The 27,523-nt window shown below is 43.3% G+C and overlaps 1 protein-coding gene across 1 annotated transcript in view; it reads right to left on the bottom strand.

The window, feature by feature from the left end:
• Positions 1-27,523, bottom strand: part of LOC115458777 (dynein heavy chain 1, axonemal-like) — a gene marked incomplete at its 5' end in the record, with an annotated part of 332,737 nt that overhangs the window by 81,491 nt on the left and 223,723 nt on the right. The window contains 4 exon segments of the mRNA XM_030188593.1: positions 4,965-5,123; positions 11,268-11,387; positions 13,217-13,411; positions 18,191-18,368. Of these exon segments, the coding sequence (XP_030044453.1) occupies positions 4,965-5,123; positions 11,268-11,387; positions 13,217-13,411; positions 18,191-18,368 (652 nt within the window).

The following is a 27,523-nucleotide window of genomic DNA, read 5'->3' as shown; positions in this document are numbered from 1 at the left end:
AATACAGCAGAAAACCTACAAGAGATACTGGGGAAGAGTAGGAATGGATGGAAGGAGAAGGGAAACTTTGAGGGAAGAGGGAAGGGGGATGTGTCCAAATGTCTCTAGATCGATGTGCTTCCAGCAGTGGAGACACATGAAGAGGCCGTGGGATAAGCACTTCCAAATAACATGGTCTTCAGAGATTTCCTGAAAGTTAGATGATCTGTGATGGTTTTTATTGCTTTAGGGGTCATTTCATAACTGTGCACATATTAAAAGAAGAACATGCTTTTTTCTATGTGGGCTTCGGCAAATTTTCAAAACAAAAAATATGCACATACTCCCACTTTGAAAATTACAACAGGGAATTTGTGCACTGTTTACATCTGCTCTTTACCATGCACACATTTCTGGTTCAGTTTATGCTCATAAACATGTACTTTCAAAAGTCTGTACATAAATGCAAACCTCTCCCCAACCTTGACCTCAGAAACTCCTCATGCAGTCTGGGTAAGCTTATGTGCATAATCTTATAAGCTTATCATGTAGGTAGTTTATGTGGAGGGGCATAATCGAAAGTGGGTGCCCATCTCCATGGGCGTCCATGCGAAGGGGCGGGACAAACCGTATTTTTGAAAAAAGATGGGCGCCCATCTTTTTTTTAAATCATACGGGTTGTGCAGGGCAAATGCCTAGGATTTGGGCATTTTTGAGCTGGGCGCTATTGGTTTTCAGCGATAATGGAAACCGAAGGCGCCCAGCTCAAAAACGAACAAATCCAAGGCATTGGGTCATGGGAGGGGCCAGGATTCGTAGTGCACTGGTCCCCCTCACATGCCAGGACACCAACTGGGCACCCTAGGGGGCACTTTTACAAATAAAAAAACAAAAATTAAAATAGCTCCCAGGTGCATAGCACCCTTCCCTTGTGTGCTGAGCCCCCCCAAAATCCCCCCAAAACCCACTGCCCACAAGTCTACACCATTACCATAGCCCTAAGGGGTGCAGGGGGGCACCTACATGTGGGTACAGTGGGTTTTGGGGGGCTCAACATGAACTAGCAGAAGTGGAAAGGTAGGGGGGGATGGGCCTGGGTCAGCCTGCCTGACGTCCACTGCACCCACTAACAACTGCTCCAAGGGACCTGCATACTGCTGTCAGGGAGCTGGGTATGACATTTGAGGCTCGCATACAGGCTGTCAAAAAAGTTTTAAAGTTCTTTTTTTCTGGTGTGAGGGGGTTAGTGACCACTGGAGGAGTCAGGGAAGGTCATCCCCGATTCCCTCCGGTGGTCATCTAGCCAGTTGGGGCACTTTTTTTGGGACTTGGGTCGTAAAGAAAAAGGTTCCAGCAAAAGCGACCCAAATTTTCGCTTCTGCCGCCCTTTCTTTTTGATTATCGGCCGAAGGCGCCCATGGCCGATAAACACGCCCCATTCCCACCTTCAACACGCCTCCGACATGCCCCGTCAACTTTGTTCATTCCCGCGATGGAGTGCAGTTGAAGACGCCCAAAATCGGCTTTTGATTATACCGATTTGGGTGCCTTTGCGAGATGGGCGCCCATCTCCCGATTTGGGTCGAAATATGGGCGCCCATCACTTTCGAAAATAAGGCCGGTAGTCTATTCCTGTGCACAAAGCATGTTACTCATTGAATCTTGTCATCTGATCCCCCTTCCTTCAGCAGGCCAGGGTTGACCCTGTTTAGCTTGTCAGATTCGATGTGGGCCAAGATATTCAGACTAATGGTCCTGTCTTTACTCAACTCGCCCAGTTTCTCCAGCTCCTTCCTGATAGCAGTCACTCAAGCTGTCTCAACGGTAGTGGTCAAACAAAAGTGCAGTAGCTCCAATACTTTTATAGGTAAAATGCTTTTATTCACAGGCTTAGTCACATAGTCCTATTCTTGTTCCAGCTGCATCACCCCATGACAGTTCACAACTTCAGCTTTCTACATTCATTTCATCAACATAGTTCAAGACCCCTTCCCCAGGAGATTTAACCATAGTTCAACCTTTCTCTGCACTACCTTCTGTCTTCAGGTAGTTTTCTGGCTAGCTTCCTCCACAAGTTCCTCTCAAACTGCACCAACTTCACTTCCCCAGTCTTAAATAGTTGAGGCAACACTGTAGCGATAAAACCTTTTACCTTACCAGCTGGAGTCTGCGCTAACGCCGAAACTTCCATGCACTCCCCCCTTACCTCCTCATTTGCCTCCATTTTATCCCATTCCATAACCTCCTCCCCACAGGGTTCCCTCAGCTGCTCCCCATCTCCTTGATCAGAAACCATTTCCAAATCATCCCCCCCCCCCCCCCCTCTATTTCCTGAGAGTCCTGTATTGGAACTGGTGGGTTCTGGGGATGGTAGTTCCTATCTTTAGTTGGTAGTCTGACCGGCCTTTTGGCCACTAGGGGGCGAATTTTCTGTCTATAAGGAACCTGTGAGTGAAATTTGCTCTTCCTCAAGAGCACACTTTTCTCCGGCTTCTGCCTTAGCCCTCCCTGAAGCAGGCTCCTCTCAAACCCCTTACAATCTGAAGTATGCTCTGATGTTCCTTTTTACTTAAAGCAAGTTATGAGTGTTCACCATCCACTACGGACATTGAGGTTTGCTATGTGGCTCTCCCTGGTTGCAGTAGTGCACATACATCATGCTGACATTAGAACTTCAGCTTTTTGTTGCGGGGAATTCCCTTATGGAATGCACATCCTGGCCAGCTTCATCACTAAGCAAACATTCCACAGTTCAAAAACTTTGGGGAGAAGCAGCCTTTTGTGACTGCATTCTTTTGATCAGCTGTGGACTTGACTGTGATTTATTGCTGAGTAGCAACATATTGATATTGATAGCAGAGTTGTTTATGTTGTTTTTTTATTTTTTTTTCTGTTCGTATGCTGTTTTAAATTTGCTTTTTATTATGCATGCTTTATATGGAAACCACCTAGGTTATAGGTGGTCTGAATATTGGCCCCAGAGTGTCAAGTTTAGAAATGGTGGGGTTTATATTCAGCCACCACTGCTCAGCGTTTTGCTTACCATCACCAGAGTTATGCCTGGAAATTCAATGCCTAGCCATGTTCAGCACTTAACTGACTCTGGGGCACCACACAAAGATAGGACTGACTTTTATGTGGTCCTATTTATGCGGTGACCTTGGCTGGTTAAGTGCTGAATATTGGCATTTAACAGGCTCAGTGCCAACCCCGCTCCCGGAACGCCCCCCAAATAGCCGGTTTTGCTTTATTTATTGCACTTGTATCCCACATTTTCCCACCTATTTGCAGGCTCAATGTGGCTTACAAAGATCTGTTATGGCATTGCCACAACAGGGAAGAAATACAATTGGTGATTACAAAGAGATAGCAAAGAACAAGAGGATCTGGTTATGCAGCTGTACAGTGAGAGATTCTGAATAACGGAGTGTGAGGGTTGTGTTCAAGTCGTTATGGGTTCTCTTGGTAGGCTTTATTAAAGAGATAGATTTTAAAGCTTTGCGGAAGCTATTTAATTCGTTGATCATTTTCAGGTGAGTTGGTAGTGCATTCCACATCTTCGTACTCATATAGGAAAAGCTAGACGCATGTGTGAGTTTGTACTTGACCCCTTTACAGCTGGGGAAGTGTAGGTTGAGAAAGGTGCGGGAAGATAGTTTAACATTTCTGGGTGGAAGGTCTACTAGGTCTAGCATGTAGGTCGGGGCATCTCCATGAATGATTCTATGAACAATCGTGCATATCTTGAACGTGGTACGTTCTTTCAGTGGGAGCCAGTGTAGGTTCTCTCTCAGGGGTTTTGCACTTTCATATTTTCTTTTTCCAAAAATGAGTCTGGCTATGGTATTCTGGGCCGTTTGGAGTTTCTTGATGGTCCATTCCTTACAGCCAGCGTACAGTGAGTTGCAATAGTCCGGGTGACTTAGTACTAGGGATTGAACTAGGTTTCGGAAGATGGCTCTTGGGAAGAAAGGTTTTACTCTTTTGAGTTTCCACATGGAGTAGAACATTTTCTTCGTTGTATTCTTTAGGCACGAACCGGTCATTTTCAGCAGAACTAACCTGCAAATAGGTGGGAAAATGTAGGATACAAATGTAACAAATAATAATAATAACCAAAGTGCCGCTGAAAATGACTAGTTGGCCCTGAACAAGCGATTTAATTGGCCAGGAGCTGTTTCTGGCCAGTTAAATCGCATTGAATATCGACCCTGGTATGTCCAATTCAATTTCCAGTCTATTTTCAAAGAGATTCACTGAATGTGGATCCTTTTGTAGAATATTTATCATTCAGTACAGGAAACGACAGTTATTTGCTGGCATCTACAGTGGGAACAGCCAGTTTACAAACATACATATTCAGAAAAGGCGTGGTATCTCTCAGCAGCTTGCACTTGCAAGCACTAGTCCTTTACACATGTAATTGTCAGTTTTTACAACTTACACTTGTAATTGCCAAATTCAAAAAACTACATGTATAACAGTTGACAATTATAGAGAAAATGCTTAAAGTGTAATTTAACGCTTATATTTTTGGGGTCATTTTAAAAACCTGAAGGTTAAGTACAATTGCTCCCTCAACCACTCTTATAAAAGCTTGGCTGAAATAAGCAATTTGCTGATCCATATTTGTGTCTGGGAGGAGGTGAAAAAGCCAATGGGGAAATTTTAAAAAATATATATGCATTCTTTTGCAAAATCGGGAATGTATATAAAAATGTTTGGACTTGCCCTTTTGAATCTGTGCATCTCACAGCATATACACATTTAAATAGCGGGACTGTAAAATTAGCATTTACATATATACATTTTACACATGTATATGCTACTAACTACATATGTACACGCTGTGCAACTGTACTAAAATGACTTCCTATACTTTGTAATATTTCTTCCTCCTGATAACATCTGGAAAGACCTAACTCCTCAAATTCCACCAACTAATATCATCTTCCCATAATAGTATCCTCCTTTTATATACTCACCTGCTCAATTTTCATCTTAGCTCGCAGCCAATTACTGAAAACTACGCGGCTGTCTGCATCTCCTGTCACACCAATGCTCCAGATCAGAGCAAAGATGGACCAGGGTTCAATCAGCTCTCCCAGCCGGCTCTGCTTCTCAGCAGTGATTTCTTTCGCACCCTGGGAACAAGCAAACATTATAAGATCAATCTTCTCCAAGATGCAGATGGGAATAAAACTTGTTGTGTTATGACAAAGAAGGATACAGGACAGGCTATAAGCTTCCAATATGGCATCCAATAATTACAGAAACAATTTCCCATCTCAGTTATTTAATTCTTTCAGTGCTAGGAGATATTAAAGAAATTAGGACATGTTCTTTGCCCATCTATCTTCTACATAGTAACATAGTAGATGATGGCAGAAAAAGACCTGCACAGTCCATCCAGTCTGCCCAACAATATAAACTCATATGTGCTACTTTTTGTGTATACCTGACCTTGATTTGTATCTGCCATTTTCAGGGCACAGACCGAAGAAGTCTGCCCAGCACTAGCACCGCCTCCCAACCACTAGTCCTGCCTCCCACCACCAGCTCTGCCACCCAATCTCCGCTAAGCTTCTGAGGATCCATTCCTTCTGAACATGATTCCTTTATGTTTATCCCACACATTTTTGAATTCCGTTACCGCTTTCCTCTCCACCACATCCCTCGGGAGGGCATTCCAAGTATCCACCACTCTCTCCGTGAAAAAATACTTCCTGACATTTTTCTTGAGTCTGCCCCTCTTCAATCTCATTTCATGTCCTCTAGTTCTATCACCTTCCCATCTCCGGAAAAGGTTTGTTTGCAGATTAATACCTTTCAAATATTTGAACGTCTGTATCATATCACCCCTGTTTCTCCTTCCTCCAGGGTATACATGTTCAGGTCAGCAAGTCTCTCCTCATACATCTTGTAACGCAAATGCTTCTATCTCTACTCCCTCTGTTTATCTCCCAATGTCTGTCTGTGTCCTAACTCAGTTATGTTTTCACTCATGCTTTTGATCTCTCATCTCTGTTCCATTTTTTCTGAATAGAAGTACAGTTCATTAAGGCCCTCTTTTACTAAGGCGCACTCACGTTTTTAGCATGTGCTAAAATTGTAGGTGCGCTAAATGTTACAGACACCCATATGAATGTATTGGCGTCTTTAACATTTAGCGCACGCTAAAAACATGAGCACACCTTAGTAAAAGGGGGCCTTAGTATCTTTATGAGCTAAATGGTACCAGTTGTTTTTAAACCAAACTGATTGTTTTCATGTAGACTGTGAGGGGAGAGTTTTAGTCTCCCCTCATGAGCAGCATGTGTGGTAGCAGTTTTAGGCAGTGAGTTGATGGACATACATTAGATCTTTTTACTTTTCAGATGAAGTGATTATGTGGCGTTCTATAAAAAAAATTAAAGCCCATATTCGACTGATCAATTCAAGTTTAACTGAATATATAGTTACCTTCTTTAAAACAGAGTTAGTAGGAGGTGATGGTACAACCTGTGGGGAAGGCTTTGGGGTAGAAGCTTTTGGAAATTACAGAGGAAGCGTACAGCAAGAGTGTGGGTATTCCATTTGGGCCAATCAATGAGGATATGGAATAAATTGTTGAAGGGGTTTTTCAAGGCTGCAAAAGTCATCTGGATCCTGATTGAGAGGAAGGCTACACTGTGGTTTGATGAGAGATGGTAAAATTATGTATCATACCTGATAATTTTCTTTCCATTAATCATAGCTGATCAATCCATAGACTGGTGGGTTGTGTCCATCTACCAGCAGGTGGAGATAGAGAGCAAACTTTGCCTCCCTATATGTGGTCATGTGCTGCCGGAAACTCCTCAGTATGTCGATATCAAAGCTCCATCCGCAGGACTCAGCACTTAGAGAATTACACCCACAAAGGGACACTCTGCCCAGCTCACCACCGCCGAAACGGGGGAGGGGAATTAACCCAGCTCATCCCCACACAAGTGGGGGAGGGGAATCCGTCCACCTCATCCCCGCGGAGCGGGGGAGGGACACCACACCCGCCGATGCGGGGGGATCTGGCTTATCCTGCAACCGCAACCGCGGGAGGAGCTGACTGACCCTAACACCACCGAAGCGGGAGGGGTACAAAGCTGCCCTACAGCCGCACGAAGCGGGAGGGAGTGCCGGCAGAATTTAAGTCTCAATCCAGCCCCGTAAAACGGAGGGGAGAGGAATGCAGCAGCTCACTGTAACACAAACTCGTCTCAACTCTTGAAGAATCCAAGTGAAAAAACTTGAACACGAAGTCCTCCTGAAGGAACTGAAGACTAAACTTGAACCTAAAATTCAACCAGAATATAAACAGTACAGATATCTGGGAGGGGCTATGGATTGATCAGCTATGATTAATGGAAAGAAAATTATCAGGTATGATACATAATTTTACCTTCCATATCATCATGCTGATCAATCCATAGACTGGTGGGATGTACCGAAGCAGTACTCACCCAGGGCAGGACATTGAAATCCCTGACCTCAACACTGAAGCTCCAAACCGGGCCTCCGCCCGAGCAGCCACAGTCAAGCGGTAATGCTTGGAGAATGTATGGGCCGATGCCCAAGTTGCCGCCTTGCATATCTCTGCCAAGGAGACGGACCCGGCCTCTGCCATCGAGGCCGCCTGAGCTCTAGTGGAGTGAGCCTTCAGCTGGATAGGCGGCACCTTCCCCGCGGCCACATAAGCCGCTGCAATGGCTTCCTTGACCCATCTTGCCACTGTAGGCTTAGCAGCCTGCAGACCCTTACGAGGACCTGCAAACAGGACAAACAGATGATCCGATTTCCGGAAATCATTGGTCACTTCCAAGTATCTGATGATGACCCGTCTCACATCCAGATATTTGAGAGCAGAATACTCTTCTGGGTAGTCCTCCCTACGAAAGGAAGGGAGACAGAGCTGCTGACTCACATGGAAGCGAGAAACAATCTTGGGTAGGAAGGAAGGCACTGTGCGAATAGTCACTCCTGCCTCAGTGAACTGCAGCAAAGGCTCTCGACAAGAGAGTGCCTGGAGCTCGGAAACTCTTCTGGCTGAAGTGATAGCCACCAAAAAGACTGCTTTCAACGTCAGGTCTTTCAGAGATGCCCTCGACAAGGGTTCAAAAGGCGGCTTTTGCAAGGCTCTTAGCATCAGGTTGAGATTCCACGCAGGCACCACTGAGTGCAGAGGAGGGCGCAGGTGATTAACTCCCTTGAGGAAACGCACCACATCTGGCTGCGAAGCCAGGGAAGCACCCTTCAGGCAGCCCCTGAAGCAAGCCAGGGCTGCTACCTGGACTTTCAGGGAACTGAGCGACAGGCCTTTCTCCAGACCTTCTTGCAGGAACGCCAGCACTGAAGAAATTGGAGCAGTAAATGGAGAAAGTGAACCTGCTTCACACCACGCTGCAAAGGTACGCCAAACCCTGGCGTAAGCAGTAGAAGTAGAGGGCTACCTCGCTCTCAGCAGAGTGGCGATAACCTTGTCTGAGAAGCCCTTCTTCCTCAGACTCTGCCGCTCAATAGCCAGGCCGTCAGACCAAAGGGGAAGGGATCCTCCATCACCACGGGACCCTGATGTAACAGGCCCTGCTCCACTGGCAGTCGCAGAGGTTCGTCCACTGAGAGCCTGATCAAGTCCGCATACCAGGGACGTCTGGGCCAATCCGGACCCACCAGGATTATCCGGCCCGGATGCTTTGCCACCCGGTCTAGCACCCTGCCCAACATGGGCCAGGGCGGGAACACATTGAGAATCTCTTGTGTCGGCCACTGTTGGAGAAGAGCATCTCTCCCAGGGATCGAGGGTCCCGTCCTCTGCTGAAAAAGCGCGGCAGTTGGCAATTGGCCGATGACGCCATCAGATCTAGGCTCGGCTGGCCCCAGCGCTTCGTGATGTTCAAGAACGCCTGAGCAGATAGCTGCCACTCTCCGGGCTCCAAGGTATGGCGACTGAGAAAGTCCGCCTTGACATTCATGACTCCAGCAATGTGGGCCGCTGACAGCTGTTCCAGGTTCGCTTCCGCCCACTGGCATAGATTCATGGCCTCCTTGGCTAGAGGGGCGCTCTTGGTACCTCCCTGGCGGTTGACATAGGCCACAGCCGTGGCATTGTCCGACAGGACCCGTACAGGCTTCAACGCCAGTACCGGGATGAACTCCAAAAGCGCCAACCGAATGGCTCTGAGTTCCAGGAGGTTGATAGACCACTTTGCCTCTGCAGGAGACCAGAGCCCCTGCGCTGTCCTTCCCAAGCAGTGGGCTCCCCAGCCCGACAAAGAGGCGTCTGTGACCACCACCTGCTGAGATAGAGAACATACTGAGGAGTTTCCGGCAGCACATGACCACATATAGGGAGGCAAAGTTTGCTCTCTATCTCCACCTGCTGGTAGATGGACACAACCCACCAGTCTATGGATTGATCAGCATGATGATATGGAATACAAGAATTAAAGCAGCAAATGTAGCAGGTGACTCATAAGTGAAAAAAAAATCCCAATGAGCAACTCATCTAAGTCTTTCCTACCAAGCAGGTAGGTTTTAAAAGAAATCTATTTGGATGGCCAAATGACTGTAGGAATTATGAAAGACTGAAGGCACTGGTAACTGGTACAAAGAATTATTTGAGATAGTAAAGGAGCTGGCAGAAGGGGACCCCAAGAGGCTCCCTAGTGAGGGCGATTTTGGAAACAAAATCTGTGGATACTGAGAGTTTTCTGGTAGCAGTGGCGTAGCGGGGGCGGCTGCCACCCGGGACGGATCGCCGCTGCACTCCCCCCCCGGGTGCAGACCCACACGACACCCCCCCCCCCCCCCGGCATAGCGCCACCCTGACACGGTCCCCACCTGCCTACGAGTTCCATCCATCTGCAGCGCTGCTGTAAAGAAGAAATCGCTTCGTCGGCCCTTCCCTCACTCACTGTCTCCCGCCCTTGAGGAAATAGGAAGTTACTTCAGAGGGCGGGAGACAGTGAATGAGGGAAGGGCCGATGAAGCGATTTCTTCTTTACAGCAGCGCTGCAGATGGATGGAGCTCGTAGGCAGGTGGGGACCGTGTCGGGGGGGAGGCGCTGCGCCGGGGGGTGGGGTGGACAGATGCACCCCCCCCCACCCATTGACACCTGGGGCGGACCGCCCCCACCGCCCCGCCCTTGCTACGCCACTGTCTGGTAGAAGACAGTTTCGGAGAGAAACGGAGTGCCTCAACAGTCATTGATAGAAAGGTGATCAAAGATATTGCTAAGAGAATTGAAAAATGAACTTGTGGAACTATTGTTAGTAATATGTAATTTATCTTTAAAATCAAGCATGGTTCCAGAAGATTGGAGGATGGCTAATGTAATGCCGAGTTTTTAAAAAGTTTCCAGAGGTGATCCAGAAAATTATAGACCAGTGAGCCAGACGTCAGTGCCAGGCAAAATGGTAGAGACTATTATAAAGATCAAAATTACTGAGAATATTCAAAAGCATGGATTAATGAGATTTAGTGAAGGGAAATCTTGCTTCACCAATCTATTACATTTCTTTAAAGGGGTGAACAAACATGTGGATAAAGGTGAGAAAGTCGATATTGACCATTTTCAACCATTTAAATGACCATTTTCCTGCTACATGCTATTCTGCAAGTGCCCAAAAATGTGATGGTGGGTACTCAAATATGCAGAGTTTAGGTACAGCACGGGTGGGGTGCACACTTACTACACATGTTCTTTAACAATCTAGGCCAAGACATTTTCACAAGCTCTATGGCTGATGTAAGTACTTGTGCCTAAAATATAGGCACACATTTGACCTGATTGTTGTACAATAGGCTCCTTTGAAAAAGGCATGATCTTGGCACCTAAAAAGGCACTCCTTTATAGTACATAAGAACATAAGTGTTGCCATACTGGGACAGACCGAAGGTCTATCCAGTCCAGTATGCTGTTTCCAACAGTGGTCAATCCATGTCACAAGTTCCTGACAAGATCCCGGAAAAATAAAACAGATTTTATGCTGCTTATGCTAGAAATAAGCAGTAGATTTTCCCAAGTCCAATTTAATAATGGCTTATGGACTCATTCTGCTTTGGTAGTTGTATTGAAATAGTAATTCTTACCATGATAGATATTACAGCTAATACTTACATTCTGCCTTCTCAGGCTGCATACTTCAAGGAAAACTCCAGTAGTAATAAAAAATAACTCTAATAACATAAGCACCAGTGGTTTATTTATGTATCCTATGATTAAAAAAAAGTTGATTGGAGGAACTGAAATGGAATTAGGAAGAAATCTCACCTCTTTAGGAATGAAAGGCATGAAAAAGCAGTCTAAGAGCTTGAGAAGGCTCATCACCAGATTGCTGTCTGTTGATGGGATTACTTCCTTCACTGACACACGTACAAAATTTATTGACTCCTATAAGAGGGAAACAAATTGGTGCTCATGATTTCTCCAACTATATACACCGTAGAAGGGAAGAGGAAATTGATGTTAAATTCCTGGAGCTTAATGCAAGCTCCAATGATCATAGTCCTCTTCATATTCTGCCATAATTACTTTTACCACTCTGTAAGATCAGTCAGCATGCCAGAACATGTTACATACATGTTAAATCTATACTAATCATACAGCAATTAATATTGGAACTCTTTTCAGTATTTCATTATACAATTTTCCTTGAGCTATGCTTATAGAATACAGCAAAATATCAACTAGAAGAAGATAAATAAAAAAACAAGTTGAAGGTAATACCTAATGCAATAGAGCTGTAACTAACTTTCAGGACTCTTCTCTCTTCATCAGGTCAGTGAGAAAACATAGTGTTAACAACACTTGTATAAGTGTTTTTTTCTTATGTACAGGCCCTTTCTATATATTAAGGCACTATCTTATACTATAGAAATGGTAGAGCTTGGCAAGGTCTATAGTCTAATCTCTCTATTATCCCCGAGTTGCTTGATGAGTCTTACTTACATAGACAGCCCCCAACCATGACTTTCCCCTCCTCCCTTCTGCTGCCACCTTTTCAAATACTTCTTATATAACTCTTGCGTTGCAAGGTAATAAGTACAGGGGAAAATTGGCAATCTTAAATTACATGACCTCTGCAAATTTTCTAAGGACTCCAAAGTATTATCCATGAAAAAAAGAGTCATTATCACTAAAGGTTGTAGTAGTGTGCAGTGTCCCAACTGGGGACACAACTTTCATCATGAAATCCTAAAAGTCTTTGATCCTGTTTTACAAATTTAGATGCAGCCTCATCTGTGAATGGGCATAAATGTGGAAGAATCTTTCTCAAAGCAAATTCTATCTGAGTTACCACAGTCCAAACATCCTGTAAGCTAATTTTTGTCCCATGTATTTATTTATTAGGATTTATTTACCGCCTTTTGAAGGAATTCACTCAAGGCCGTGTACAGTATGAATAAATCAAACATGAGCAATAGACAATTACAACATAACAGCAAGAAAGCTGTTTGTCGCTTAGCAATAGCTAGAAAAACTTTCTGACCTGCAGCCGATTTATTTAATGGACAGATGTATTTCTCCCTTCCCTGAGTGGCCCGTGAACCGAATCACTTCAAACTACACAATAACCTTGGCAATGGCAGGTAGAGTCTGCTTGCCGGGTTTGATGACTGTAGCTCTTCGGGGGGGGGGGGGGGGGGGTTAGAGGAGTTCAGACATGGACAAACAAACAAACACATGCGTCTGCTTTATATATATATATATATATATATATATATATATATATATATATATATATATATATCTAGAGAGAGAGAGAGAGATAGGGCTGCACATTATTTAGCATGCACTAATCGTTAGCACACCTTGGTAAAAGGACCCCTTAAATGGGAAAATGGCTCTCTCGTCCATTACCATATATAGACTCTTTCAACTGTAAAGTTTTACAGACCCATCATCTCTGTCAGCCTCCTCCCCCTTCCCGTCACCAAACTTAGGTATATGCTAAAGGTCGCCTAAGACCTAAATAACTCTGTACTATTACTGCACAATATTTTTTCATTGACCTGATGAACAGGGGATCATTCTCAAAAGCTAATCACAGATATATCAAGTTAGTTCAATCTAAAGACATCACCTAAAATTTGCTTGTTGACCCTTATTACCATATGGACACCTTACAGAATGTTTGTTGGCTTTGGAGAGAAAGACACAGAAGTACACAAGGAATGGGAATTAATGGGAGCATTATGAAATCATTTTCTTGCACGTACGTGCAGAAATTGAGTGAAGAAGGACTCTAGTTGCTGTTTGAATGGCTTCATGATGGCTGGGATCTGGTTCAGCCAGCATTCTGTGAAGGGTGTAAGTCCCAAGATGCTAGGTTCTAGGTATACCATTCCACAGCGAGAAACAGTAGCAGGGGAAGCCACTGCCAGGTCCTGAACTTCAAACATCATTGTCATTGCCTAGGATGCAGAAACAAGAACATAAAAATCTTCAGTACATAACCCTGACCAAAAAGGCATATGTAAGTGGCATTCACATAGGCAGGGCATGGGCGGTGCTGCCAATCTTTTTGTTCCTTTTCTTTTTTTAGCCTGCTTGCCCACATTAATAGTCTCCTTCTAACAAAGGCTTTAAACTAGGGCTGCATTTCAATTCAAATTTTTAATCGTGACTAATTACGTAATTAAAGGTAGAGCATATCCAGCAGTCCATTGGGTGGGTGAGGTGGGGGGGGGGGGGGGGGGGGGGGAGAAACAGGGATGAACTGGTGGGGGGGGCACACATTTCCTCTCCCTCCCCACCCCGCCATCACTCATTCTCTCTCTCTCATATGTGGCCCCCATGCCTAAAGCCATTCTCTCTCTCTCATATGTGTTCCCCTGTGCCTTCACCCATTCTCTCTCTCTCTCTCATATGTGCCCCCCTGTGTTTTCACCCATTCTCTCTCTCTCATATGTTCCCCCGTGCCTTCACTAATTCTCTCTCTCATATGTGTTCCTGTGTCTTCACCTGTTCTCTCTTTCTCAAATGTGCCTCTCCTCCCCTTCCATGGTTCTCTCTCAACGGCCACCCGCACGCATGGTCAGTCCAGCATCTCCCTCTCCCTTTCCGGACTGCCAGCGGTTGTCTCTCCCCCTCTCCCCCCACCTTTTCTTTCTCAGTAAATTCTCACTCTGTAGCAGCAGCCATATTGAAACACTGCTTCGGCCTGCACCAGGCCTTTCCTTCCATTCCACTCAAATCTATGGTAGCATCTCAAACAATGTCCTTTCTGGATTTGCATCAAAGCCTACATAGTTCTCAATACGGTTTCAGGCCCATGCATAGTACCAAATTCTTACATGTTACAGTGGTGACACTATAGATCACACCCTGTTGACAAACAAATTAATAACTGGCACATTAATTGTGATTAACGTGCAGTCCTACTTGAGGCACTTTATAGCTATCCCATACTCCCAAAGAAATACCCTCCAACATACTGAATTGAAAATATTTTGGGATAGCCTTATTAAAATCCTGCAATCCCTCCTCTTGGTCTAATATATTTTCATTACGCTGCCAGAATTGTAATTTTTGGCCATTGCTTGCCCCCCTAAAACCAATCCAAGTCGTGGATGATCAGATCAGAGTGTTGTTTCAATTCCTACATCTGTAATCTGATGTAATAAGTCACTATCCATAAAAATATAATCAGTGTAAGAATGTGAGCCATGAAGGGCAGAGAAGAAAGTAAATTATCAAGTGTACATATGAACAGTTCTCTATATATCAATAACTCCCATATTTACTATTTATTTATAGCATTTTTATCTCACATTTTCCAACTAGTGTTGTTTCAATGTGGCTTACGTGGAACTTAGAAATACAATAAGATAGGGGATCTGAATTACATAGAATCCAAGTGGCTTCTATGGGGGAGAAGTGAGGCAGGAGGAAATATAAAGGACAAGGGAAGGACAGCATGGAGGGGAGGTGGATCTATTAGTGGAAGCTAATGAGGGGTTGTAACCAGGCAAGGGATGGAGGGGACATTGCTAAGTAAGAGTGATGACTATTCATAGCTGATTCAAAGTGGAGCTTTGTAGAAGGAATTTTTGAAGAAGTGGGCCTTTAGTCATTTATGAAAGATTAGATAAGTATCTAGGCTCAATGCTTTAGGGAGTGCATTCCAGCTCTTCATGCATAGGTAGCTGAAGTCTAATAAGTAAACTGTCTTGTATCGTACACCCTGGCAGTTGGGGAAGTGGAGTGTGAGACAGCTTTGTGCTCCCGTGTGTATGTTGCATAGCGGTAGGCTTATTAGGTTTGACATGTAAACTGGAGCCAGGCTGAAGAAAATTCTGTATGCTAGTGTACAGAGCTTGAAAGCTATCCTTGCTGCACAGGGACAAGTGCAAGGTTTGAAGCAGTGGGCTGGCTCTTTCAAAGCATGGTTTTCCAAAGATCAGTTGGGCAGTGGTGTTTTGTGCCATTTGAAGGTTTTTTGGGTTTTTTTTTTTTATAATTGAATCTTTGCAGCCAGCATAGACACCATTACAGTAGTCAATGTGTGCAAGGGTTAGGGTTTGTATAAGCATCCAGAAAACTTCTCTTGGAAAGCAGCTCCTGATGCACCTTAGTTTCCACAGTGTATGGAATATTTTGGTTACAGTATTTGTTTCTGTTTCGAAGGACAGGTTTCTGCCTAGTGTGATTCCTAGGATTTTCAGGTTCTCTGCTATTGGGTAGATGGTCCCGTCAAAGGTAATATTGGAGAAGGCCTCCTTGTAGTAACTGGATGTGAGCACTAAGAATTGAGTCTTGTCTCTGTTGAGTTTGAATGCTGTGGTCCAGGATTCTAAGGTATTCAGTCCTTGAGTTATTAAGGTGTTTATTTCTGATGTGTCTTGGTTAAATGGGATATATATAGATACATCATCAACATAAATGAATGGGTTGAAGCCATGCTTTGATAATGTCCTTGCCAGTGGGATCATCATTATGTTGAACTGTGCGGATGAGATCGGTGAGCTTTGCGGTACCCCACAGTCTGCCTTCCATGGGGGGAGGGAGAGTACGTACCTGGTAGGATCTTGATGTTAGGACCCTTTAAACCACTGCAGTACCACGCCCGTCCCGCCTTTGCTACGCCTCCGCCACGCCCCTTGAACTTTGGACGTCCTTATGACGGACTGCAGTTGGAGACGTCCAAAATCGGGTTTTGATTATACCAATTTGGAAGTCTCTGGGAGAAGGACGTCCATCTTCCAATTTATGTCGAAAGATGGACTTCCTTCTCTTTCGAAAATTAGCCTGATAAGAAACCACCATCTTTTATTTAAAAATTTTTTTTGCTGCTATATAATTATGAATGCAAATATAAATAACCAAGCAAAACCTTGCTTGTACAGAAAAGTGATTAAATCCATACACATAAAGTAAAAATAAAAAAAATCTTACAGGAAAATCAACCAGAAACATCTCTGAATAAGGATTTAACAACTAAAGTCCGCCATATATTGGGGATGAAATCAGTCGCTTAAGCTAAGGAAATATTTATTTATTTATGGCATTTATATCCCACATTATTCCCACCCATGGGCAGGCTCAATGTGGCGTACAATAGTCTATTAAATAATAATATTACAAAATACAGTAATTAGAGTCGTAATAGGGAAAGAGGAACAGCAGGAGGGAGCAGGAGAGAGGGGAAGGTGACAATTTGTCGCTGTGGCAGCCATGGTTCAGAAGGATGAGGCACCAGGAGGCAGTAGCGTAGCCAAGGGTGGGCCTGAGTGGGCCCAGGCCCACCCACTTTGGGCTCAGGTCCACCCAGTAGCAGCACACCTATGATGTGGCTAGCAGGGATTCCCAAGCCCCATCAGCCGAAAACTCCCAACAGCTGTCCCTCCTGCATACCTTTAAATAGCAGATCTTTGCCTGCAGCGAGCAGCAACTGATACATGCTGTGGGGCCAACATGAGCAGTGTGTATTGGTTGCTGCTTGCTGCTGGTGAAAATCTGCTATTTAAAAGGTATGTGGGGGGGGGGGGGGGGGTTGTTTGAGAGACCATATAGTATGCAGGCGAGAGAGAGGGAGAGACCAAACTGTAGGACAAGACAGAGTTCTTCTGCCCACCCATCTTGGGACCAGGCCCACCCAAAACTGGGTGTCTGGCTATGCCCCTGCCAGGAGGGCTCACGGCATATGCTCCACCGAAAAGGAAGGTCCTAATATCAGTCCTAATATCTAATTGAAAGAACAAAAAAGGACAAAGTAGATGAGTGCAGCTTAATTCTCCAGTAATATTTTAAGCCAATCTATAAATCAAATCTTAAAGGTGGTTTGTACTAAGCTGAACCAACTTTCCTATTAGCAGCCAGGAAACTACATAGCTGAACAGAACAGAAAAAAACATACTTGATAGACATTACATTTTTTTTTTTTGGTTACATTTGTACCCCGCACTTTCCCACTCATGGCAGGCTCAATGCAGCGGGCAATGGAGGGTTAAGTGACTTGCCCAGAGTCACAAGGAGCTGCCTGTGCCAGGAATTGAACTCAGTTCCTCAGGACCAAAGTCCACCACCCTAACCACTAGGCCACTCCTCCACATTTGCAAGGAAATATTAAAAAGAAAAGCACTCCTAACTGGAGAATTGCAGGTCTCATCAATAAACAGTGTCTTCTTATTATGTGCATTTGTACCGTTGGACCTTTCCACTCTAGCCCAAATTTTCAAAGAGGAACTATTTATATATTTATTTATTTATTGCATTTGTATCCCACATTTTCCCACCATATTGCAGGTTCAATGTGGCTTACATATTGCTAAAAAGGTGGTTACAAAATTTAGATTTGTAGAAGTCTAGTACATAATACAGAAGTACAATAAACGCTTAGGTTGATATATTAGCATATTTTGAGAGACGTTAATATTTTTGTTTTCCATTTCTGAACTTTTCATGATGTATGGTGGTGTGGGATTAGGCAGATCCAGGGGGAAAAGACTTCTTGAAAAGATGTGTTTTCATGTTTTTTCTGAACTGTAGGTAGTTTTCTGTGAGTTTCAGGTCTTTGGGTAGTGAGTTCCAAAGTTGTGTGCCTATAAAGGAGAGGCTCATGGCATGTGAAGATTTGCATTTTATACCTTTGCAATTGGGGAAGTGAAGGGTTAGGTTGGTTCACACCAGAGAAACAGAAACATACACATATAAATGCCTCCTTCTCTTGCAAGTTCACTCTTAGAACTAACCTCAGATAGTTTAATAATCTCTCCTGAGCTCAGACACAGCTTTTTATTGTCATCCAGCACTGTGTTCATATTCTCAATCCAGACTGCATCAACTGGTCCATCAAACATGTACCATTTCTTATCCGAATCAGTGGCCACAGCACCCGTACGAATAAGTGATGAAAGAATCCCATCTGTCCTAATATCACAAAAAAGATAAAGAGAAGAACAGCTCAGAGAAGTCATTGCATCTCAAGTTATACTGCTCACTTTGGACTTTTTATTACAATACAAATATGTTAAAATTACCATGAACCAGTATACACCCTTTCAGCAGGACTTCCCCAAACTATCTTATTGATGACCCCCCCCCCCCCCCCAGTTAGACAGGTTTATAGGATATCCACAAGAAATATGCATGGCATACATTTTTCTATACTGGGGATAAGAACATAATATAAAATAATCTATGGTGGGTCACACCAAAGGTCCATCAAGCCCAACATCCTGTCTCTGACAATAGCCAGACCAGGTCAGTAGGATGTTCCCAACAGATACAAATGCAGTGTTTTTCAACCGGTGTGCCACACACATTGGTGTACTGCGGTGGCTGCCCAGGTATGCCATGGGAATTGGGCCACCTTAATTTGTGTGGAATGGAGTGTATATTTTATGTTTTCTTGTCTCTAATGGTCGGCAGACTATTTGTGGGGATGGGAGCAAGAGAAGGTAAATGCTGGACTATTTGTGAAGGTGGGGGAAAGAGAAGGCAAAATGCTGAACCATGTGAGGGGATGCGAGGAGAAGAAGGTAAAATGCTGGCTTACATATGGGGGTAGGGGTGCCTTGACAATTTTAGGGACACTTTTACAGAGTGACGGTAAACCCAATGCGGGCTTACCACTCACTCTTCTGGGACTAACGCTGACCCAACGCAGCCGCCAGTGGTAGTCCCACCTCAGCACGCACCATTTCCGGGGAAAAAAAGAAAACCCCCGGAAATGACTTGTATGACGATAACCCAGCGGTAATCAGGCATCGCTGCATGTTGCCCGGTTACCATCAGGTTAGCGCAGGAGCTCTTATCACCACCTCAATGGATGGTAGGTGGTAAGGGCTCCCTGCGGAATGGCCATGCAGTAAGAGTTATCTCACTGCATGGCCATTTTTTTTGGCTTTTACCGACTGCAGAAAAAACAGCCCTGGCGCGCAGGAAAAATGGCCCCCATCACTAGTGCAGGGTCCTTTTTTCCACAGCTTGGTAAAAAGACCCCTCAGCACTGTGTAAATGTGCCATGAGACGAAAAAGGTTGAAAACCTTTGTACAAATGAACAGATCTATTTTTTGAAGTTCCCTCCCAACTGTTGCATTCTGAGGTTTATTTGGCTAATTGTTTATGGACTTTTCCTCTAGCGCAGGGTCCTTTTTTCCACAGCTTGGTAAAAAGACCCCTTAGCACTGTGTAAATGTGCCATGAGACGAAAAAGGTTGAAAACCTTTGTACAAATGAACAGACCTATTTTTTGAAGTTCCCTCCCAACTGTTGCATTCTGAGGTTTATTTGGCTAATTGTTTATGGACTTTTCCTCTAGGAATTTGTTCAACCCCCTTTTTTTATGTCTCAACACTTTTATTGATGATACTGCAAAAGGTTTAACAATAATTCCTCATAAATTTAAGTAACACAATATAGGCATAGGTATGTCAAAACAATACAACCATAGAACTTATCATCAATTCCCCCCCCCCTTTTCCTTCCCCATTCATGCCCCTCCCCCCCTTCCCTCCCACTCTCCCCCTAATTAACCACTTTTAAATCCAGCTACATTAGATGTCTTGACCACATCCTCTAGCAATATTTCACAGCTTGAATGTTCGTTGAGTGAAAAAATACTTACTCCAATTTGTTTTAAATCTGCTACCTGACATCACCCAGGAGGAAACCGCTCGTCTTCTTTCCTCCTCGAAATGCACCACCTGTTCCTCTGATCCCATCCCCACCAACTTACTTAACACCATCTCTCATACTTTCACCCCCTCCATCTGTCATATACTCAACCTCTCTCTCTCCACTGCAACTGTGCCTGACACCTTCAAGCACGCCGTAGTCACACCTCTCCTCAAAAAACCATCACTTGACCCTACCTGTCCCTCCAACTACCGCCCCATCTCCCTCCTACCCTTCCTCTCCAAAATACTTGAGCGTGCCGTTCACAGCCGCCGCCTTGATTTTCTCTCCTCTCATGCCATCCTCGATCCACTTCAATCCGGTTTTCGCCCTCTACACTTGACAGAAACAGCACTCTCTAAAGTCTGTAATGACCTGTTCCTTGCCAAATCCAGAGGCCACTACTCCATCCTCATCCTCCTCGATCTATCCGCCGCTTTTGACACTGTCAATCATGATTTACTTCTTGCCACACTGTCCTCATTTGGGTTCCAGGGCTCTGTCCTCTCCTGGTTCTCCTCCTATCTCTCCCACTGCATCTTCAGAGTTCACTCTCATGGATCTTCCTCCACCCCCATCCCACTATCTGTTGGTGTTCCCCAGGGATCTGTCCTTGGACCCCTTCTCTTCTCAATCTACACCTCTTCCCTGGGCTCACTGATCTCATCTCATGGCTTCCAGTATCATCTTTATGCTGATGACACCCAGCTGTATCTCTCCACACCACACATCACTGCGGAGACCCAGGCAAAGGTATCGGCCTGCTTATCCGACATTGCTGCCTGGATGTCCAACCGCCACCTGAAACTGAACATGTCCAAGACCGAGCTCATTGTCTTTCCACCAAAACCCACTTCTCCTTTTCCTCCACTTTCTATCTCAGTTGATAACACCCTCATCCTCCCCGTCTCATCTGCCCGCAACCTCGGAGTCATCTTCGACTCCTCCCTCTCCTTCTCTGTGCATATCCAGCTGATAGCCAAGACCTGTCGCTTCTTCCTCTTTAACATCAGCAAAATTCGCCCTTTCCTCTCCGAGCACACCACCCGCTCTCGTCCATGCTCTCATTACCTCTCGCCTTGACTACTGCAACTTACTCCTCACCGGCCTCCCACTTAGCCATCTATCCCCCCTTCAATCCGTTCGGAACTCTGCTGCACGTCTTATATTCCGCCAGAACCGATATACTCATATCACCCCTCTCCTCAGGTCACTTCACTGGCTTCCGATCAGATACCGCATTCAGTTCAAGCTTCTCCTTCTTACCTACAAATGCACTCAGTCTGCTGCCCCTCACTACCTCTCTACCCTCATCTCCCCTTAGATTCCCGCTCAAAACCTCCGTTCACAGGAAAAATCCCTCCTCTCAGTACCCTTCTCCACCTCCGCCAACTCCAGGCTCCGCTCATTCTGCCTCGCCTCACCTATGCTTGGAACAAACTTCCTGAGCCCTTACGCCAAGCCCCCTCCCTGCCCATCTTCAAGTCTTTGCTTAAAGCCCATCTCTTCAATGCTGCTTTCGGCACCTAACTCTTATCTTTCAGGTAATCTAGACTGCCCCAATTTGACTGCCCCTATCTGACTGACTATTCACTTGTCCTTTAGATTGTAAGCTCTTTGAGCAGGAACTGTCCTTCTATGTTAAATTGTACAGCGCTGCGTAACCCTAGTAACGCTTTAGAAATGTTAAGTAGTAGTAGTAGTTTCATGGAGTATCCCCTAATCCTTCTACAGTCTGAAGCAAGGCATCAGTAACCACATGTTGCATCCTGCAGTCATCTGTTGTCTAAGCTGAAAAGCCGTAACCTGTTCAGTCTCTCTATCATTTTATCCTTCTCTGTACTTTTATTTTATTTATGCTATATCTTGTGGAGTGACCAAAACTGACACTATATTCAGTTACACCTTAGATGGAGTTACACTTTGTAACAGTAGTAGTAGATGATGACGACGACGACGACAGAAAAGACCTAAATGGTCTATCCAGTCTACCCAACAGTCACACTCATTACTAATTCATGATTAAACCAACAATGAATGTGGTATGAAATATTTGATCCTGGTCTTTCTTTACCATTTCTGGGACATAAACTGTAGAAGTCCACCCGGCACAGTTCTTAAGATCTAATTACTATAGTTGCTGTCGAAGCCCACTCCAGCCTACCCCAACCTGTCCTGCCATATACAGGACACGGTCTGTAGAAGTCTGCCAGAAAAAATGTGAAAACTTGGCTTTTTTGAAAGATTAATGTTTTATATGTTGTGTGCTAATTGTTTTTTTTTATTATTTGTTATTGTTGATGTCTGTAACCCGTCTTGAACCTAATGTTATAGGGCTTTTTTGGGATATAAGACCTTAATAGCATAGCATAGCATAGCATAGCATAAGATTGGCCTTAATTCTTCACAGCTAGATTTGCCATCTAAGGATCTCAACATGCATGAGGTCTTTTAAGGTTTGTTATCTATACAGACAGAACCTGGAATACTCTCTCCATTTATCCTTTCTAAGTCCATCCCTCTTCCAACCCCTCACTATACACTCTTCCTTACTAAACATCATACTATTCCCAATACACACCCTCTTCCCACTCCCTACCTTGCTCAACTAACTTACCCACATCCAATTGACCACCTCTTTATTCACTATATTACGGCTGTATCCATTCTATGTTACTTTGTAAACCTGAAATACTATGTAAGTCGCACTGAACCTGCTAATAAGCGGGAAAGTGCGGGGTATAAGCATTACAAATAAATACCATCCATTTTCTAATTACGATTCAACACCTTTTTGAATTCCATCATCGTTTTTGTCTCCACCACTTCCCTCAGGAGGGCATTCCAGGCATCGACCACTCTCTCATAAGAGCATAAGTACATAAGTATTGCCATACTAGGAAAGACCAAAAGTCCATCAAGCCCAGCATCCTGTTTCCAACAGTGGCCAATCCAGGTCACAAATACATGGCAAGATCCCAAAAAAGTACAAAACATTTTATACTGCTTATCCCAGAAATACTGGATTTTCCCCAAGTCCATTTAATAACGGTCTATGGACTTTTCCTTTAGGAAGCTGTCCAAACCTTTTTTAAACTCCGCTAAGCTAACCGCCTTTACCACATTCTCTGGCAATGAATTCCAGAGTTTAATTACATGTTGAGTGAAGAAACATTTCCTCCGATTCATTTTAAATTTAATACATTCTAGCTTCATCGCATGAAAAGCATAGTAAAATAGTACATGACTGCAGATAAAGACCTGTACGGTCCATCCAGTCTGCCCAACAAGATAAACTCCTAGCATAAGGTATGATGTGATACTACAGATATATATAACTGATCTTGGATTTGTCCTGCCATTTTCAGGGTATAGAACGTAGAAGTCTGCCCGGCACTGTCCTTGTTCTCCAACTTCTGAAGTTGTCATCGAAGCCTCACTCCAGCCTATCCAAATCTGTTCAGCCATGATCAGTGAACAGACCACAGAAGTCTGCCCAGCACTGGCTTCCCAATTACTGATGGTGCCACCTAATCTCTGCTGAGCTTCTTTGGAATCATTCCTTCTAAACAGGATTCCTTTGTGTTTATCCAATGCATTTTTGAATTTCATTACCGTTTTCATCTCCACCAATTCCAGTGGGAGGGAATTCCAGGCATCCACAACCCTCTTTGTGAAAAAGTACATCCTCTCCCCTGCAGCCTCAATTCATGTCCTCTAGTTCTATCACCTTCTCGTCTCTGAAAAAGGTTTGTTTGTAGATTAATATCTTACAAGTATTTAAATGATATTAATAACTTTCAAGTATTCTCTGTGAAGAATTTCCTGACATTACTCCTAAGTCTACCAATTCGCAACCTCAACTTATGCCCTCTAGTTTTACCATTTCCTCTTTTTTGGAAAATATTTGTTTCTATATTAATACCTTACAAATATTTAAATGATATTAATACCTTTCAAGTATCCTTCTGTTTTATTATCCATTCTTTCTGAATAATTCCTAACATTCTATTTGCTTTTTGATTGCAGCTGCACACTTTGCTGAGGATTGCAAGGTATTACCTACTTTGACTTCAAGATCGTGTTACTGGGTGGTGACGCCAAATGTGGAACCTATCATGTTGTAAGTATAGTTAGTATTGTTTTTAGTATTGTTTTCCACTATGCGCATCACTTTCCAATTGTCTATATTACATTTTATCTGTCATTTAAACACTCACTTCACCACTCTGGTGAGATCATTCTGCTTGAATTTTAGCTACTTTGAATAATTTTATGTAATCTCCAGATTTGATTGTTTACTCACTGCTTCCTTTTCCAGATCACTAATGAAAATGTCAAACGATACTGGCTTCAAAACAGACCTCTAAGGCACTCTACTATTTTCCATTGGGAAAACTGACCATTTAACCCCACTCTTTGCTCCTATCTTTTAACCAGTTGGTGATCTATAGGAAGACTTTTTTAATTTCCTAAAGAGCATCTCAGGTAAGAGTTTATCAAATGCTATATCAGCTGGTTCTTTATCCATTTTTGTTTGTTTATGTTTCAAAGAATGCTAATAGGCATAATCTCCCATTTCGAGATCGTTTCAAATTTATTAAGAACTTGCTACCCCACCCATCGGGTGTGCCAGCTGGGCAGCTTACAGACTACATAGTAGGAGAGAAGGCAGAGAATGCAAAAAGAACACACACACATATGAAAACATAGACAGAAGGGAAGGGGGGTGAACTACAATATCGTGAAAGACTCACACCAATTTCTCCTTGAATGGGACAACAAATGCAGAATCGTGCTAGACAACATAGCACCGCTTCATACTAGAACCTCACACAGAAAAAAACTTAATACCTTGGTTTAATAAAGAACTAAAAGAACTAAAGACACAAGTCAGAAGATTAGAGAGAGCTTGGAATAAGAAACACGACACCTCCACATTTAACAACTGGAAACAACTACAAAGAAAATACAAATAAACCATTAGACAAACCAAAAGAAAATTTTATAAAACTAAAATCGGACCAAACTACAGAGATACACATAAACTCTTCCTACTCGTAAACAAACTACTAGATACCACACCAACACAGACACTCCATCAGTAACCAATCTTGCAAACTACTTCAAAGAGAAAATCATAAAGCTATGAGTCATGATTTATTTATTTATTTATTTACTTACAGCACTTATATCCCACAATTTCCCACCCAAGGGTAGGCCCAATGTGGCTTACAACAATCTACATAATCATACAGCAAGCAAGATCAAAACAGTTAATGTTCTAGAAGTATAATGGGAAAGGACAGAAGCAAGATGAAGAAAAAGAGAACAGACTATGTAAATCTTCTTGAATGTCTCGACCCAATACCCGGGGAATCCCCAGCAGACCGATCATGAACCAATTTTGACATACTATCGAGCAACAGTATCTCCCAATCACTTGGAAAATATGCCAAGTCGCAATGCAAACTAGACATCTGCCCTATCAGTCTTATAAAATCTGCTCCTCAACAATTCATAACAGGAAGATGGCGGCACGTAGTTGAGCGAGCTCTGCACCGCTCGGAAATCGGCGCTTAGGAAAAAGTGAATCCTCTAAGTTATGTCACATACTAAAAGAAGGATATAGTCCGGGGGGAAGCCTCGACAACCCGGACTTCCTCACCGCATCAGGCCTCGCGAACTCCCATCCAAAATACCGAGAGGAGCCCGGCAGTCCCCCAGGAAGGGGAAACCCTGGAGGATTTGGGTTTAGATGTCATGCTGTCTCCTCCGGCACTCGATCCACCGCCCCACCCGGAAGGACGCCAAAGCCAGAAAGGACCCCTGGAGACCGAAGTAGTTATCACGGGGGCCTTGTTCGAAGGCGCTGGAAAGGCGCAACCTGAGGAGATGCAAAGGCCAGTGGGCCCGAGCACTGAATGGAAGCAAATAAGAACTGTTCCTGGGACGGTGTCGTTGGAAAACGTTTGGACAGTTCTCCAACAGTTGGCGGTTACCGTTGAGAAATCTATAAAAGAACTTTCCTTCCTAGTGAGTACTATAAATAATTTTTCTGAGTCTTTGGCTGATATTAAAAAGGAATTTACTATTCAAACAACGAAGCTTAATCAGGATGTGAAAAAGCTGCAAGATTTATCCTCAGCGTTAATAAAAGATAAAACTATAATAACTAGTAAGATTAATCAAATTGAAAATTACAATCGGAGATTAAATTTGCGCATATTAAATTTTCCGAGGGAAAATGGAATACCACCTTTGGATGCATTTAAAAAATACTTGGTTGAAGTTTTACAATTTTCCTCAGACTTGTTACCTCCAATAAATAAAATCTACTATATAAGAAATAAATCTTCTGGTATATCTACAACCAATGAGGCGCAAACAGCTCTAAATGTATCCGACCTGCTTGAAACTACTTTATCAGAACAATCAGAAAGAATGACTTTAGTGGTTCAATTTGTTTTTCAGCAGGATGTGGATGCTGTTAAAAGAATATACTTTCGTAAAATGAATGAACTATTCTGTGGTAAAACTGTACGCATTTTTCAAGATGTTACAAAACAGAAACAAGAAATTAGAAAGTTGTTTTTGAGTATGAGAAAGGAGACACAAGATTTGGGTGCTTCCTTTTTTGAATTATCCTAGTAAATGTACCATTAAATATCAAGGTTTAAAATATACTTTCTTTCAGCCAGAGCAGTTAAGAGTTTTTCTTGATTCTAGGAAGATATAAATCCCTATGGTTATTCCCTAACTGATTGAGTTAAAGAATTGACGGATGGAAAGATCGTGCTAAGCCTATCTATTTGTTATAATTTTCCTTTTCTTTTAGATTTAACCCCATTATTTTCATGCATGCCCCCTCTTTAAAGTTTTTTATGATATAAAAAAGACAATTATTGTAATCTTGTATTACTGTATTTAAGTGGAAGATGTAATCCTATAAAATATTTTCTTGTCTGTTTTTCTGAAACAAGATTATCTTGTAATGTAAAATTTTGAAATTATAAATAAAAAAAACAAAAAACAATTCATAACAGACCTCACGAAGCACCTAAACTACATGCTACAAAATGGTCTCTTCCATAATGACAAAGGAAACATTCTACTCACCCCTCTACCTAAAGATGCAAAGAAAAGTACAAATGACCTAACCAATTATCGCCCAGTAGCATCTATCCCACTAATAACCAAACTCATGGAAGGCATAGTGACGAAACAACTTACGGATTACTTAAATAAATACTAAATTCTACATGAGTCACAATCAGGATTCCGTTCGAACCACAGTACTGAAACTGTACTAGTGACTTTAATGAACTCATTTAAACAAACAATTGCAACTGGAAATAACATACTCCTCCTACAATTCGACATGTCCAGTGCCTTCGACATAGTC

This window comes from Microcaecilia unicolor, unplaced genomic scaffold (genome assembly GCF_901765095.1).
Source record: "Microcaecilia unicolor unplaced genomic scaffold, aMicUni1.1, whole genome shotgun sequence".
In the NCBI taxonomy this organism is placed as follows: Eukaryota; Metazoa; Chordata; class Amphibia; order Gymnophiona; family Siphonopidae; genus Microcaecilia; species Microcaecilia unicolor.
Note: the sequence above shows the minus strand (reverse complement) of the source record. Positions and strands in the feature narration are given on the sequence as shown.